Source organism: Scyliorhinus canicula, chromosome 3, assembly GCF_902713615.1.
Source record: "Scyliorhinus canicula chromosome 3, sScyCan1.1, whole genome shotgun sequence".
NCBI lineage: Eukaryota > Metazoa > Chordata > Chondrichthyes > Carcharhiniformes > Scyliorhinidae > Scyliorhinus > Scyliorhinus canicula.
Window position 1 is genome coordinate 174,677,471 of NC_052148.1, and position 17,832 is coordinate 174,695,302.

Below are 17,832 nucleotides of genomic sequence, written 5' to 3' on the forward strand. Positions count from 1 at the left end.
CATGGTCTGAAATCGCTATGGCCGAATACTCTGCATCCTGCACCTTCGGGATCAATCCCCTGCTCAGGACGAAAAAATCTATTCGGGAATAAACCCTATGGACATGGGAGAAAAAGGAATACTCCCGCGCTCTCGGCCTCCCAAACCTCCAGGGATCCACCCCTCCCATCTGGTTCATAAACCCCCTCAGCACTTTGGCCGCCGCCGGTCTCCTACCCGTCCTTGAACTGGACCGGTCCAGTGGGGGATCCAGCACTGTGTTAAAGTCTCCCCCCATGATCAGGCCCCCCGCCTCCAGGTCCGGAATGCGGCCCAACAAGCGCCTCATGAAGCCGGCATCATCCCAATTCGGGGCATATACATTTACCAGCACCACCTTCTCTCCTTGCAGCCTACCCTTCACCATAATATATCTGCCCTCCTTGTCCGACACCACCTCAGCCGCCTCGAACGCCACCCTCTTCCCCACCAGAATCGCCACTCCCCGGTTCTTCGCATCCAATCCTGAGTGAAAAACCTGCCCCACCCACCCCTTCCTCAGACGAACCTGGTCCGCCACCTTCAAGTGGGTCTCCTGGAGCATAGCCACATCCGCCTTCAGCCCCTTCAGATGAGAAAATACCCTAGTTCTCTTAACCGGCCCATTCAGTCCCCTCACGTTCCAGGTAATCAGCCGGATCAGAGGGCAACCTGCCCCTCTCCCCTGCCGGCTAGCCATAGCTTATCAACTGCTCGCCCCAGGCCAGCTCGCCCCGCCTGACCCGTTCCCCATGGCGATAACGCCTCTCCTCTACCCCCCCAGCCCACACCAGCTCCTTCCTGGCCATTCCAGCAGCAACCCGGTATCCCCCCCCCCCCACGCTAGGACCCCTCCTAGCCGCGACGCACCCTCCATGGTACTTCCGTGAGTCAGCTGACTTCTGCTGACCCGGCAGCTCCCGCCAAAACCCATCTCCTCCCGGCATGGGGTCATCCCCCTCTTGCCACACCTCCTTGGCACCACTTCAGCGGGGGAAAGAAAACCAGTGAAGGCCACGCCCCCACCTCCAGCTCCGCCCCTCCTGCCCCGCAGCGCGGACATCCAGAGGAAAGCCCGCGCTTTCACACTGCCACACCCCACCCTTCTGACACAGCTCCTCAAAATCCAGTTTCACCCCAACCCCCAGCCCCGTACAGAAGAGAACATATAAAACACAAACCCCAACGTTCCCCACATACCCCACACCCATACCCAACAGACAAACCCACCCGGAAACAGAGCAAAAAGAAAACCAGCATAAGAATAATACCTGTCAAAATTGAAGAACAGCAACAGCGAAAACAGCAACGGCCATAGTGTGTCCCCAGACCCTAGTTTGGGTCCAGCTTCTCCGCCTGTACAAAGGCCCACGCCTCCTCCGGGGACTCGAAGTAGTGGTGCCGGTCCTTGTATGGCACCCACAGACGCGCAGGCTGCAGCATTCCAAATCTGACCTGCTTGGCATGCAGCACCGCCTTCGTCCGGTTGAACCCGGCCCGCCGCTTTGCCACCTCCGCATCCCAGTCCTGGTAGATTCGCACCACCGAATTCTCCCACTTGCTGCTCCTCTCTTTCTTGGCCCAGCGCAGCACACACTCCCGGTCACTAAACCGATGGAACCGCATCAGCACCGCCCGCGGGGGTTCATTTGCCTTAGGCCTCCTGGCCATCACTCGATGAGCTCCCTCAAGCTCCAGGGGCAAATGGAAGGACCCCGCTCCCATCAACGAGCTCAACATTGTGGTCACATACGCCGGGAGATCCGACCCCTCCAGCCCCTCCGCCAGGCCCAGGATCCTCAAATTCTTTCGCCTCGTGCGAACGTCCAGCTCCTCCAAGCGGTCTTGCCACTTTTTGTGAAGTGCCTCGTGCAACTCCACTTTCCCCACGAGGACCACGGCCTCCTCCTCCCGCTCAGCGGCCTGCTGCTGCAACTCCCGAATCGACACCTCCTGTGCCACCTGGGTCCCAAGCAGCTTGTTTGTAGTTGCATTCAGGGAGTCCAGCATCTCAGCCTTCAGCTCCGCAAAACAGCGCAGAAGAGAGGCTTGCTGCTCTTGCGCCCACTTCCACCAGTCCTCGGGTGTTCCGCCGGCCGCCATTTTGTCTTTCTTCCCCTGCTTTTCTTGGGGAGCTGCTGCAGCTTTTTCCTTTGCCCCACTCCGGGTGAGCACCATAAATTATGGGGAATGCTCCTCTAGACACCTTCCCCCACTGGGATTCGTCGGGACAGCGTCGACTGCTGCTAGAATTCAGCTTTCATAAAGGCCCTCAAGTCAGCTTGAGAAATCTGAGCTGGCCCTTCCCCCGCCTGCCTGCTTGTAGAGGCTCTTGTTTGCTGCTGCTTCCGCCCAATCTTGCACTGTTTCTGAGGGTCTGATAACCCAGAAACATACTATTCCTGGGGGAAAGTGCTCCTTGAACATTCACCAACGGCTTTTCATCGAAATTCCAACCCGTGCCGCCCAAAAAAGTGCTCTTTTCTGTAACCTTGGGCAGGAGCTGCCACTGTGTGCTCACTCACTTCATACTGCACACCGGAAGTCGTCCACTTCGAAGACATTTTAAGACTAAGCGAGTTTGAGGACAAACCTCTATTTTCAGCGGACATAGCGAGATATTAAATCATCAGCTGAAGTCATTATCAGAAATGTAACATTGAATAACAAAGGAAGTGAGATCATGAGGACCAAGCAGGCTCACCTGTCACATTTCAGGTCAGTGAAAATAGTGGGTTGTGAAGGTTGGCCGGTGTGGGTTGCGAAGGGTGGCCGACATGGGTCGCAAAGATCAGACGCCATGGGTCCCAAAGGATGGCCGGTTGGTAAAAATGGATCATGGGCAAAAAAGTTTGAAAAACACTGCTGTAAGCTATCAAATATCCAACCCCCTCACCCTGTAGTTGTGTGTATTGCATGGACAAAGCTGTCATCACAAACTAGGGATGCAGTGCTGTGCGTCCCCTCGCCTGAACACTCGACGAGGTCACTGATGTGAATTCCAAATGGTCATGTCTGGCAGGCAATAAAGGACTTAAGCAGGCTTTGGAAACACACATGGTTGCTTTTTTAATGGGGTGTGGAGCAAAGGGATAGGAGCTGATGAAGCTGAAGTGTGCTCTTTATTAGCAATGGCGTGCCTTTGAGAGCTTCATGGTGTGTGTCATTCTGGACTAGGCAAGGAACAAGGTTGGCCATGAGGGCACAATGTCTGTGTTAAAAAAAGAGACATTTTAATGTTTGACAGGAAAGTGTCTGACATTGCCATGCTCAGATGGTTCACACCCATATTGAGCTGAGGATAAGTGCAGCTCAGGATCCTTAATTGAGAGTGCCAGCTGTCAGTGTGATCTGGACGAATGGACCACAGATGACTGAGTTATCTACAAATGGATTCACAGCAGAATGTCATTGGCTGCTTTGTCCCAAGTGTGAATTATCTGATCTACCATCAATGTTACACATAGTACGTTGTTCCATTGCTTCAGATGGATCTTCTTGAGGAACCTTGTCACACTGAAGACAGACAGCTATGAGACCAATGAGGATCGACTGACAGCTCCTGGCTCTTGGAGGGTGCTGCTGTGCAGCATCTGTGCAGTGACGGTCTTGTTGCAGTAAAACAGCACCAATGCCATTTTTACTTGAATCAGTTGAAACTTTGGTTGGTTTTGTAGGATCAAAGAATGATAAGCATGGAGCTTGTATCAATTGTTGTTTCAAATCAGTCCATTCTGCAGTATGTTTGTCAGTCCAGATGAATTCTATGTTCTTTCTGATCAATTGACGTAGAGCAGTTGTTCTCGCGGATAGATTTGAAATGACAAATCCGAGAAAGTGTAAGACAGCCTTCTTATCTTTAGGAATTTGCATTGCCTTGATCAACACTTTGTCTTGATCTGGTTTAATGCCTTCAGCCGTTATGTTGTCAATTCTCTGGTAAACCCCCTGAAGACCTTTGATATGCTCTTCAGGTGTTGTTGACCAGACAATTATGTCGTCAACATAAACCCAAACTCCTTCTATGTTCTCTGTCATCTGTTCCATTGTTCTGCGAAAAATTTCAGAAGCAGATATGATACCAAAAGGCATCCTATGGAAACAGTACCTTCCAAAAGGTACAAAGTACAAAGTATTAAAAGTACAAAGAAGTTTGCTGGAATCTTCTAACTGCATCTGCCAAAATCCTTGAGACGCATCAAGCTTGGTAAATATTTTAGCATTTGCCATCTCAGCAATGATATCTTCTTTCTTTGGTATTGGATAATGCTTTCTCTTGATACTTTTATTGAGATCTTTTGGGTCCATACAGATTCTTATTTCACCTGTACGTTTCTTTAACAGGCGAGGGAGCTTACCCAGTCAGTAGATTGAGTAATCTTCGAGATTATTCCTTGAGTTTGAAGTCCTGACAATTCAGCTTTCAGTCGATCTTTAAGTGGAGCAGGAGCACGTCTAGGTGGATGGATCACCAATTTGGCATCCTTTTTCAGTTGGATTTTGTACTGAAAAGGTAACAGGCCCACACCTTGAAAACCATTTGGGTATTGCTGTAAGAGTTGCTGAACATCATCATTGAGTGCACTTGATTGACAGGTATTCATGAAGATTCTCTGTATGAGTTGCAAATCTTTGCATGCTTGTGCTCCAAGTAATGATGAATGGGTATCATTGACAATCTCGAAGCTTACTTGCTGTTGAATGTCTCTGTTTGTGACATTTAGGTAGCAGGATCCATGTGAAAAAATGGGGTTGCCATTGTAATCACACAATGAGCATCCTGGAGGAAACATTTCATAATGACTCTTAATCTTGGGCAGGTCCTTGGAATTCAAAAGATTCGCCGAGGTGCCGGTATCCAATTTAAAAGTGATTGGAATTGTGTTAACTCTACACAGTAGACATCCATTTGTTGCTTACTATGTTGACTTTTTGTTCTTCCATTGCTTGAACATTTTTCTCATATTCTCGATGAGGTAACTTCATTGTTTTAAGATGATCCTTGCTTGCTTGCAGATCATGTTTGATGCACGAATCAACTACACCAACGAAGAAAGCATTTTCTAATGAGAAAATATTGTCATCTTCCGTGAAATCTTCTTGAGTATTGATTTCTTCAGTTCTGTCCACAGCTCGTACTTTGTGATACTTTTTGTGTGTCGGAGGAATGTATGTAGCAGTTGATTGACACTGTGAAGCATAATGGTTGAGTTTCTGACATTTTAAACATTGTTCACCAAAAGCTGGACAATTCCGCTTTAAGTGGGCATTACCACATCTGTGACAAGTAATATGTTGTTGTCATGACGTAATTGTGACGTACACGCATGTGCAGACTTCTTCTTGAACATCTCACATTTTGATGCGTAGTGCGCATGTGCAGAGCTCGAAAATGCTTGCAGAGGATAGCTTCCGTCCCTTACAGATTTCTGCTTTGCTTGCGACACCATTTTAATTTTCTCTGCCTCTTGGTAGAGATTCTCGCTTTTTTCCTTTGGATAAAATACTAGATACTGGCTTCTGGTCTGTTTTGCTGCTATACATTTGTCAATCGCGATTTGTAGAGTTAAATCATTTTGACAAATTAACGCTTCTCTGATATTATCATCAAGTATACCATATACTATTTAGTCTCTTACAAGTGAATCATGCAGATTTTCATAGTTACACGTTTTAGCTAAGAGCTTGAGATCTGTGATAAAATTATTCACAGGTTCACCAGTTTTTTGAATTCTCCGATGAAATTTCAGTCATTCTATAATCTCATTTGTCTGCATTTTACAATGTTCATCAAACTTCACTATCACTTGATCAAATTTGGTTTTATCTTCACCAGCACTAAAATGAAATGAGTTGAATATTTCGATTGCTTGCTGTCCTGCAAGGGATAGAAATAATGCTATCCTTCTAGCTTCTGGTGTTGCACGTAAATCACTATCTCCTAGGTAAAGTTGAAATTGCGACTTGAACAACTTCCAATTTAAATTTAAATTACCAGTGGTCTTTAGATGCCTTGGTGATTGAACTAGGTCCATTGATAGGTCTTTTGCATCAAAGTTTTCAAAGTTGCGATGATTGCTATACTCGAATGGTTGAATCCGTTTGTTCTGTTTTCTTTCTTCTTTTCTCTGCTAAATCTTTGTTGATCTTTCTTAAAAGATTTATAACTCGCTGGTACCATGTTATATTTTAAATAATGGTTTATCTAAAATATATATATTACTTTTGAATCCACCAGGATGATAAAATGACCAATAGTCTTCTTGTTGAAAGATGAACTATTTAATGAGTAATAAAATAATAAACTGTGAGTCCTTTTACTCAATACTAAACTAACAATAAAGAATTAAAGTACAACACAGGTAACTATATAACTATACACTATTACAACAAACTAGTTCTAACTTCTCTCACTCTAGCTATTCTATGTCTTGCTTGTTCACTGTTCTGAATCACATCATCATGTCATCGTCTGACTTAGAAAAGACGGGAAACCAGTTCTTATAGTATCTGACTCTGAGCCATCTAGTATTGAAATGACTGTACATACATACATCATGTATATTGATATCTGAATATCACTACAGTTTCATAGTTATTATTAGATCTGTCTTTCTTGTCCTGTGGAGGAGGATGTGCACCATGGTGTCATGTGCTTATGGCTTTACCCTGTTACCCTGAGATCCCCATTCATTCTGGTGTCCTTTCATCATCCATACAAAATGAGATGCCGACTACAACGATTACAATGTTGGACCATTTGTATGAGTATTTGCTGGTCTTTTCTGTATGTATATGTGGAATAATGATCACTCTGTACTGTTAGATTTTGTGGATATGTTGCATCTTGTGATTAAATGGAAAATGGAAAACCTTCAATAAAATATTCATTAAAAGAAACTATTCAAACAGGATTTAAAATGTTCTGAGCCGTTATTTTCTTTCCTCACTCATGTCAGTCAAATAGCCGCTAATGTTCAGGCCGGATTTACATGTGAAGAATTCTGAGTTGGCGAGGAGCCAGAAGACACAACAGCATTAGGACTTCAGAGTAATTCAGAGCTCACATTCCTTCAGGACAGGAGGCTAAAAAATAATCTCAACAAGTAAAAGAAAAACGCGCAATAAAAAGCAACAGGAAGAGTGGGTTCATCAGATTAAGAACATTGATCATGTGTAGGACAAGCACCAGTAAAGCATTATTGGGCTGAATGGTCTGTTCTTGTTTTTTTGATGCAAAAAGAATATTTATTGTGGTCCATACATCTGCTTAAAGTACAAGGACCCTCCCTCACACCATTTCATAATTGCAGACAGCAAGGTGGAAAGAAAATTCAGCATTTGGAAAGATAAGACAAGACTCGAGTATGGAGCCAATTTTTATAGTATAGTCCACGCACTAAACTAAAGTGCGATGCAGTCTCTTTCAAATGTATCTTCAGAAAATGAAAAATATGTTGCTGAAATGTAAATATATTCTCGTGGTCATTTTTTAACTCTATCATCAACGATTTATAGTGAGACCACAATGAAAGGTTATCTTTTGTTCATTAAAGAGCACCACTACAAGAAAGGTTTCTGGTTGCTATCATTTTAACCAATGTCATAAAAACTGAACAAATTGGAAAAGGCTGTTCATGGAGTATGCTTATTTCTTTACCTCATAGTTTTGATTAAAACCTGTGGTTGGGTGAGAGACTAGCTGGTGAGGAAATCAACAATTGTTGCATTAATCCATGAAAACAGAGTGAGCAACTCTCATGGAGAAAATTAAGGGATACCCTGGCATAAGGGTCTGCTCGAGAGTTGGAGGCGGGTGGTGAGGGTTGGCAGGGTGGTTCTGAGAGGGTGCGGCCAGAAAGAGAGCAGGTACTACATGTGGGTAAGATTTAACAGTCCATAGAATCCCTACAGTACACAAGGAGGCCATTCGTCCATCGAGTCTGCACCGACCTTCCAAAAGAGCACTTTACCTAGGCCCAACCCCCATTCTATCCACATAACCCCATTTACAGGGCAAATCCACCTAACCTGCACATCTTTGAACCGTGGGAGGAAACCGGAGCACCAGGAGGAAACCCATGCAAACACGGGCAGAACGTGCAAACTCCACACTGTAACCCAAGGCCAGAATTGAAACCGTGTCCCTGATGCTGTGAGGTAGCAGAGTTAACCACTGTGCCACCCCAATTATGGGAAAAACAGCATCCTGCTTGCACGTGAACCAGGACATAGTGCAGTGGTCTCAAATACAGGAACATCTTGTCAAATAAGGGCCAGTTAGTCACCCTCCATGAAACTGACATTCTTGACTCTCTGTATAGTGTAAATTATGCAATTAGCTTTTCTATATGAAAAGATAAAAGTGCATTTAGGTACTTCTGTGTTTGCTCAAACAGTTACAACTTCTGGAAAGACTATAAACTAAGAGCACACATGTTTTTAGAATGGCTACAAAAGCACTGATACCAAAAACAACAAAATGAACATATATTGAATGAACATATATAATGAATATATTGCACAAGTCAACATTGAAAAGTTTTTGAGGTCACCTGGACATTTTTATCGAGTGCATACTCATCAGCTACCTTGGCGCAAACTCTTAAATTCCCTCCTTAAATCTCTCCACTGCTCTCTCCTCCTTCAACGAACTCCTTTGATCTTATATCTACATGCTGCCACTTGGCAACATCATCTGAAAGCACATCGTCAGGTTTCATATATATGCTGAGAACACCCCCTGCTGCATGATCTTCTCTCTCGAGCGCTCCACTGGTTCTGATTTGCCATTCTGCTTGTCTGACACTCAGTACTTGATGAGCAATAATTTTCTCCAATTAAATATTGCAAAGACTAAAGCCATTGCCATCACTCTCTATCACAAGTCCTGTTCCCTAGTCACTGATTCCATTCGTAAAATCCTAGAATCCCTGCAGTGTAGAAGGAGGTCATTTGGCCCCCCAAGTCTGCACTGACTCTGAAAGAGTACCCTACCTATGCCCAATCCCCCACCTTATCCACATAACCCCATCGAACCTTTGGACACTGAGGGGCAATTTTATCATGGCCAGTCCACCTAACCGGCACATCTTTGGACCGTGGGAGGAAACTGGAGCACCTGGAGGAAACTCACCGAGACACGGGGAGAATGTGCAAACTCCACACAGTTACCCAAGGTCGAAATCGAGCCCAGGTCCCTGGCACTGTGAAACAGCAGTGATAATCATTATACCACCATGCCGCCCCTCTCCCTGTCCACTGTCTGATGGTGAACCAGACTGTTCACAAACCTGAGATCCTATGTGACACGGAGCTATATTCCCAAATCCATATTATCTTTGATCATCGCCAAGATCATCTATTTTCACCTTTGCAACATCTCCCTGCCTCCACCTTTCCCTCAGCTCATTTTATGCTGAAAACCTCATCTATGTTTATAGAGCCTCTAGATCTGAGTATTAAAATGCTTTCTTGGCTTCACCCTCTCTAAACTTGAGGTCATCCAAAAATCCGTTGCCTATGTCCTCACTTGCACAATTTCTATTCACCATCATCCCTGTGCTCACTGACCCACATTGACTCTTAGTCCAGCAACAACTGGACGTTAACATTTCCATCCTTGTTTTCAAATCCCACTATGAAAATGAAAATGAATGAAAATCACTTATTGTCACGAGTAGGCTTCAAATTAAGTTACTGTGAAAAGCCCCTAGTCGCCACATTCCGGCGCCTGTTCGGGGAGGCTGTTACGGGAATCGAACCGTGCTGCTGGCTTGCCTTGGTCTGGTTTCAAAGCCAGCGATTAGCCCTGTGAGCTAAACAGCCCCTATGGCTTCCTCTCTTCCTTTCTCTACAGTCTCCGGCAGCCCTAGAACTCTTCAAGATATCTGCGCTGTTCCAAATTCTAGCTTGTTGCACATCCTTGATTTTAATCACCCCACCAGCCTTCAGTTTCCTCAGCTCTAAGCTCTGGAATTTCTATGGCCAAAATCGGGATTGGCGATCGGGCAGAGAATAGTCTCTGTTGCCGGATCCAGGGCAGGCACCGGTTTGTAATGCTCCGCCACCTGCAAATTGGGGCGCGTGCCACACGCAGTCACAAGGACATGAGCGCGACATCAGTCGGCCTATCTGCGATGTTCCGCCACCGATGGGTCGAGTTCCCGACGGCACGGGCCATGTGTGGTCTCAGTGGTTGGGAACCCAGCATGCGGGCTGTGTCCACTGCTGCACACTTGTCTGGGATCCGTGCCGCTGGCTGTGGGGCTTCTCCTAGGGCTGGGGGGACTGGTAAGGGGTGGCCAGGGGTGGGGTGTGAGGTTGGGTTAGGGTTCGAGCACGGCCGTTGCCATTTTTTTGGCGCGACCAGTGCAGGCCGTCAGCACTGCGCATGCACGGCCCGGGTCCCACCCATGCTCTGGCCGCTTTCTGCGCGATCCACTGGTGGTTCATGCGGCGCCGATTTTCCTGTCGTGAACCACCCACCGATTCTCCGTTGACACCGGTATTTAGTCGCTGGAACGGAGTATTCAGTCCACTTTATTAGTTTTGTGAGTGTTCCCTGATGGTCAGTTATGAATTAGTGTCAGGAAATCCTGGAGCATCGCTGACGAAATCGATTTGGAGTATGAAACCACATATGTGGAATAATTGGGAGATGATTATTTATGTAGGACATTGTAATTTGTAGATGATGAACATGAGCAAAATGTGAAACTAAAAATGTCAGCAAAACAGTGTTAGCAAACTGGACTATAATTTATAAACGTACCTTAGGTCTGTTGACCGTGGCATTAGTTTCTTCTTTCCACCAAAGTATCCTTCAAATTGTTCCATCTTGAGTCTATGTGAGTAATCAATGTAACCAGAAATCTCTTGGCCATGAGAATTGTAGTCTCGGATAAAAATGATGGACTGAAAATTAGAAAATAAGAGATCTTCATATCAAAATCTAAGATTAAACAGAGCAGTTTTAAATGTATTTCATAGATCATAGATCATAGATCATAGAATTTACAGTGCAGAAGGAGGCCATTCGGCCCATCGAGTCTGCACCGGCTCTTGGAAAGAGCACCCTACCCAAGGTCAACACCTCCACCCTATCCCCATAACCCAGTAACCCCACCCAACACTAAGGGCAATTTTGGATACTAAGGGCAATTTTATCATGGCCAATCCACCTAACCTGCACATCTTTGGACTGTGGGAGGAAACCGGAGCACCCGGAGGAAACCCACGCACACACGGGGAGGATGTGCAGACTCCGCACAGACAGTGACCCAAGCCGGAATCGAACCTGGGACCCTGGAGCTCTGAAGCCATTGTGCTATCCACAATGCTACCGTGCTGCCCGTGAATTCATTTAAGAAAAGGTTGTGGGAACTTCAAGATGTTATTTAATTAGTGCCTCAGATTTGTTTATGCACATAAGTGGGCAAAATCTTCCAGCTCTTCACGCCGGTGGTATACCCCTGCCATGGGTTACCCAGTGGTGTGGAGTGTAATCAATGGGAAATTGCATTGACAGTACCTGGACCAGAAGCTGCCGGCTAACAATGGGCTGCCTCCTGCCACTGAGCAACACGCTACAGGGACGCCAGGTTTGAAACTTGGAATACAGTAACAGGTATTGTCCAAATCATCTTTGATATCATCAATTTCTTCCCAGAAGGTACATTTTACAATTACATGCATATTATGTAGTTAAAAATGGAATTGACGTTTAAAGGATGTCTTCTTTCTCATTTAATTTTACAGAGATTCAACATGTAAGCGAAAAAAACGCTGTATTACAATAAAGCATTTGTTTACCTTCAAATTTCTTACTACAGCAATTTAATAAACATCTTTTTATGTTACCTCAATATACATCACTCTTTCTCAGTTACAAAGTTTGTGGAGCAGTGACACAATTCTCACGGAAATTTGACAGGTTTCCCATAATGAATTCTATTAGGTTACCATACTGAACCAATAGTGATTCTGGTTAACTACTTCACTTACAACTGCTATTAATATTGCCCCAAAGAGGCTGCTGACAGACAGGGGAGATTCGGATGGGAGGGGTACCTCTATTATACACTGAACACAGGGCCTATGTCAAACATCTGAAACTAGAGTATGATGCATGATCAGTGTAATACAATTTGCTATCTTTCACTATTCATCTCACTGACAAATCTATTCCACCGATAATAAATGGAATGTGGAGACATTAACGGGATCTGTGAGCAAAGCAAAGGGGTGGGGGAGGGAGAGGAATGATTGCAAATTATCTGCTGAAGTAAGAAGATGATTACAGACTCAGGGGAAAACAAAATAGTGACATAGTTATCAAAGTCTCTTTTCATATAATGAAAAATGAAAAATGAAAATCCCAAGTAGGCTTCAAATGAAGTTACTGTGAAAGGCCCCTAGTCGCCACATTCCGGTGCCTGTTCAGGGTGGCTGGTCCGTGAATTGAACTGTGCTGCTGGCCTGCCTTGGTCTTCTTTAAAATCCAGTGATTTAGCCCAGTGTGCTAAACCAGCCACTATATAGTTCACTGAAGCATTCATTCCTTCTTCAGAACTATTAATTTTCATATTTTTTATGATTTGCTACAAAATTATATTGAAGTTGCATCTGTTTATTATTGCAATTAGTAACTAAGTCTAAAGAGTTTTAAAGTCTCTTGGGAAGGGTTTTCCTGCCCTATCACCCAAAGAGTCGACAGGGAATACATCCGCACTGATACCAACTGCCGCACAGCCGTTTAATAATTCAAGGAGCATTCATTGGCTGGAGATGGGACTTCTGCCCCTCACTCAGGAGGAAGCCCCGCCTCAGAGATCTGCTGGCCAATCTGTAGACACCGCAGCGCCAACAGGAGTTATGGCCAGGACAGGCACTACAAGTAGTCCCCAGAATCATGGTCCCAGAGTCCAGAACCAGGTAAATGTGGCTGGTTTCAATACAGAATGGGGACGGGAGGCCTGGAGACTTGTGCACAGAGGGATGGGTGTCTTGATGGAGAGGCAGGGAGAAAGAGCCCTGCAGAAGGTGGACCTAGTGGGGGAGTGCCTGAGGTGGAACTGTGGCCATTGTGGGTGGTGCCCCCTGCTGCCCATTTGAGGCTTGAGTATCACAAGTTGGTGTCCTTCCTCCCTGTCCCTGAACTGTTCCTGCCAGCCGCAAAATTGAGGTCGGGTGGGAAATAGCCCTTAAGTGGTCAATAATTTCCACTTAAAGGCCTTCATTGAGGCAAGAGTTGGTGTTGTCTACCCCTGCAAAATTGCATCAGGTTGGGGTTGAAGGGCAGTGGGAAGGCAATTGAAGAATTTTATGGGACACCTTCCCAAACCCACCAATTGGAACTGTAAAACTCTGTCCATTGTAAAATAATCTCAAATTATTGTAAAACTTTATGAGCACCTTGTTGATTAAAATCTGGGATACACTGACCAGGATTCCGGATTCCTGGCAATGAAATCTAGACTGAGTGGGCTCCATATTTTTAAACATAAAAGAACATAAAAGAACAGAACAAAAATAGCAAAATATGCTGAAACCAAAGCATGGATTGCCCATAGCAAAAACAGATTTACAAAAAACTGCTTGCATAAAACAAATGTAAAACAGGCTTGTCCTGGAGCATCTATTTTTGGGAATGATAAACTATTCAGTGACAGTTATATTAGAGTAAAAATCTTAAGCTAATAGGCTATTTTCTCTCTTACCCTATGGTTTTTATTAACTTTATCCTCTATTCTTTGATAAACCTACCAGAACATTCACTGTAATCTTAACAATTTGTTGCATGACAACAGGCAAACGTCAGGCAAACCTGCAGAAAATGATTATAAATATGCTTTCAATAGGACTCTCCCAGATGGTTCTAATGACAAATCCATTATCTAGTGCAGAACTGAGCCATACAACTGAGAATTTCCGAAGTGTGATCCCTGACCTGATTTGTGCTCAGTTAGCTGAAATCAGTTGGCATGATGACAAAGGTATTTTATTTAATGTAGAACCTTGAACCTCAGATAGGAAACAATTAGTTAGGACGTCTGCTCCTGAGCGTTACCTTGTGTGACTGCTGGATGAGGACATCATTGCAAAATTTATTTCGGGTGAATAGTCTTAGGACACTCATTGGATATGCGTTACCAAGTGCTAGCATTCATTTAAAACAATTAAACCAATATTTGAACTTGATTAATAATGCTGCCTTGGGCAAGGGTAAATCAAAGTATGTCTACTGTCAAACAATCTCAACATCAGAACATTTAAAGCACAGGATTCATTTTAAGGTGCAAGATTTTGCTCTTTGAAATTGGTCGTAACTTAAAAAAAATATGGATTTGTTTTCAACTGAGTTCTGTTGAAGCAACTGTTAATAACAGATAATTCATCTTGTATATCAAAAGTGAGAAAAAGAAGAACAAAACCTACTTCAGACCAACAGAATCTTTTCTCAGGCCCTGTTGCTTCTAAATAAAATGTATAATCAGGTGATCAGTAAAAGGAATAATTTGACTTCTTGTGCTTTAGAATGAAAGATAGAGATAATTTAGATTACTGAACTCTTGTGAAACTGAATGCTGAATACATCCCTTGATCTGCAAAACAGATTCTATCAAGAACATGATTTGCTGCATGTTTATCCATCATTTTGCCATTTAGCAAAGAAACACAGAAATGAATTTGCTGGCTGGAAGCAGAGTAATAGTTGGAAATGAAAAGTGTGGAGATAATTTTTCTTGATATACTGTTAGCCACTCATAACTCAACAAGGCAAAACTGGAAATTAGCAACCAAAAATACGCTTAAATAAAATTGGGGTCGAAGCAACTGCCTCAATCTGCAAAGGTGTTTGGAAGCACTTTTAAGAATCAATTTTCTAAATTGGATTGCATTGAGGGCAGAAATAGTGTGTAGGGGGGAATTATCCACACTACAAAAGTGCCCAGGTGGCACTGCAAAGCAGGCTGGAGCACTGCCAGGGTGCCAGTGCCGTGTGCCGGGATGCCAGGGTGGCACTGCCAAGGGTCAGGACCTGAGGAAGCCGTGCCCATGAAAGGCGGGTGGAGGGGGATATGAAGGGTGGGGGAGTGGTTGCAAGGTGGGTATGAAGGTGTCCCCAGAAGGTTAGGAGGGGGAAGGGAGGGGGCCCTCAAAGGGGAGGACCTTAAACGAGTATGGGAAGGCCTGAAAATGGGGGCCCTCAGTGATCCCTTGGCGGGGTGTCATCACTTGGGTGGTGTGGGGTAATGCCCATGTGTGTGGGGAGGGGCAACGTTTCCCATGGGTGGGTGTCCCTCAAGCTCACCTAGAGGTTAGGGGCACCCTTTCAAAATGATGGCCCGATCTCTGAGGAGCTGGTATGGCCAACGACTTCAACTCCCAGTGATAAAAATAATTTAAGTGTGGCTTAGCCCAGGAAGAAACTACCCAGGGTTCAGTAAAGTGACTAAATGTGGTTAGATAGTGGCGGGGAACTTGCTGTCAGGAAACTCCCAGCAAAAGCTGCCACAAATGATACTCAGAAACATTTCTGTGACTTGTGTATATTGCTGAGGAAAGTGATCTACAATTGTTGAGTGGTCCAAATTCATCTGAAAATTGGAATTCCACTGTTTATGAACAGAATGAGCATAGACAGGGCATTCTGAGTTTTAAATGCAATGAAGCATACTAAATATAAACCATGGAGTAGTATTGTAGTCTTAATAATAATACTGGTGTCTGTAAAGTTTTAGGGTTTTTCCTTAGAGGAGGAATAGGTCAATTCTAATTAAGCAAATTATGATAAAAAGAGAATTCAAAGAAATTTTTCATTATTTTCTTAATTTAGAAATACATTTTCCAGTCCTGTTTGCCGCAGGAATTGCCGCAGGCGGGACGGAAAATTTGGCGCACCATTTAAAATTCCACTGACCTCAGGTCGGAATTTCCGGTTTCCGGCCAGGCACAATCGGAAAACCCCGCCCAGAGGTTGTGAATAAATGAGAATGAGCAACATTACGATTCAACAATGTTATTTGTTTTGGGATCTAAATACATATAAACTATCCTAAAATATTAAATAGTATAAACATTCTCCACATAAGACTGGTTTAGCTAAGGCTGGCTTAGCTCAATGGGCTATACAGCTGGTTTGTGTTGCAGAACAGCAGCGCGGGTTCAATTCCCGTACCAGCTTACCCGAACAGGCGCCAGAATGTGGCAACTATGGGCTTTTCATGGTAACTTCATACTTGTGTCAATAAAAGTTTATTATTATAATGCCCCAGTACAGAATTGGTTTCTTCCATGAGAAAGATGCGTGAAAAGAGTGCATGTTTACTTGACAAATTAATCTCAAACCAGAACAGATAAACTTGTTCAGACTATTTTCTTTGAAGACTTGATTTATTTCAGCGAATGAGCTGAATTGGTCAATGTCAGTACACTGACTGCAAGACGCAAGATCTTCACTCGCGAACTACAGAAATAATCTAGTCTTAAAATTTGGGAAATCAATTAGTCAATTTTAAACAAATCTCATTTGACTCCTTTCCTGCTGCAAATTTAGATCATCACCTGGAAAATCTAATTAACTTCCAGTAGCAGCGGATGAGGTTGGTAATTATGCCAAGACGAACCCAAGACGGAGATCGACTAAGGCTGATAAGCCAAATTCAATATCGTGTTGTTCTGTAGCAACAGGTGTATGAAAAGAATGATTGTATTTTGCTTAGTAGTGTTGATTTTGGCCCTGTCAAGGTTTAATTTCTTTCAGCCCAAGAGGCCTGTTTTTCTGTGACCTTCCTTTAAAGTGTCAGCCAAACTCAGATGAAATCAATTTTCATTTTATGAAAGACATCAAAACACGATTGTTTGTAACAAATAAGAACCGCAGCAATTGCTGAAAGCTTTGAAACCAAACCAGGTCAAATTTTCTAGATTAAAAATGAGCAGGAACTGGACAAAAACTAAAAATAAATCTCTCAAGCCTAATGGGCATGAAGTGGATTTAGTGTTCGAAAAATGCTCCTTTCATACTTCGACCGAGTAGCATGATTGCTACTGATACTGCAGACCAGGAGAAAAAGAACAAAATACATTTAATTGGAAACTCCTTCATAGTGCATGGGGAAAGTCTGGTGCTTTGAAGAGTTATTCAACATTTTTTCCCAGTTTTCTTCAGTGATCAGAGAAGAAATTTCACAAAATATAATGCTTTTGAAGCTTTACTTCTGCTCATTTGCCTTCATGAGGATATTAAACAAACGGAGGAATGTTCAGGCTGGTTCATATTTAGCTTCATAGAAAAAAAATGACTTATAGAATAAACGTCAATTTTACATGCTGTTCTTAAATATATCTGTGATTATGTAAATGTGTCATTTACCAAACCTACCATATATAAGGAACAGTAAGTTTTAAATAATCAGGCCATTTATTGTATTGTTTTATTATTTCTGTTATGGATTCAGTGTTTAATGTTGTCAGACATTAAGCCATAAGCGTAACTGCTCTTGAGCTGGTTATTTTGATTTAGAACAGTTGTCCACAGTCTGATACCAACCCGAGAACACTCTATTTTTAATATAAATCAAAATCAGAAAAAATTGAAATGGAAATACTTTTTTTCTTGTTGCAAAATATAAAACATCTCATAGCTTACAGAAACTGCAACAAAATTATGCATCTTTTGAATGCAAGATGCACAGAATTTCCTAATAAAAAACATGAAATGTTGCAGCACAGAAACAGACTATTCCGCACATCGAGTCCACACCAGAAACTTCTTCCACATGAGCCACCACTCTTGATCTCTTCTTG

General features: G+C 43.6%; 1 protein-coding gene across 1 annotated transcript in view; it reads right to left on the reverse strand.

The window, feature by feature from the left end:
• cfap299 (cilia and flagella associated protein 299) overlaps positions 1 to 17,832 on the reverse strand; it is a 792,024-nt gene that overhangs the window by 126,097 nt on the left and 648,095 nt on the right. Inside the window, exon 4 of the mRNA XM_038791783.1 lies at positions 10,793 to 10,935. Within this exon, the coding sequence (XP_038647711.1) occupies positions 10,793 to 10,935 (143 nt within the window). The remainder of the gene's footprint in view (positions 1 to 10,792; positions 10,936 to 17,832) is intronic.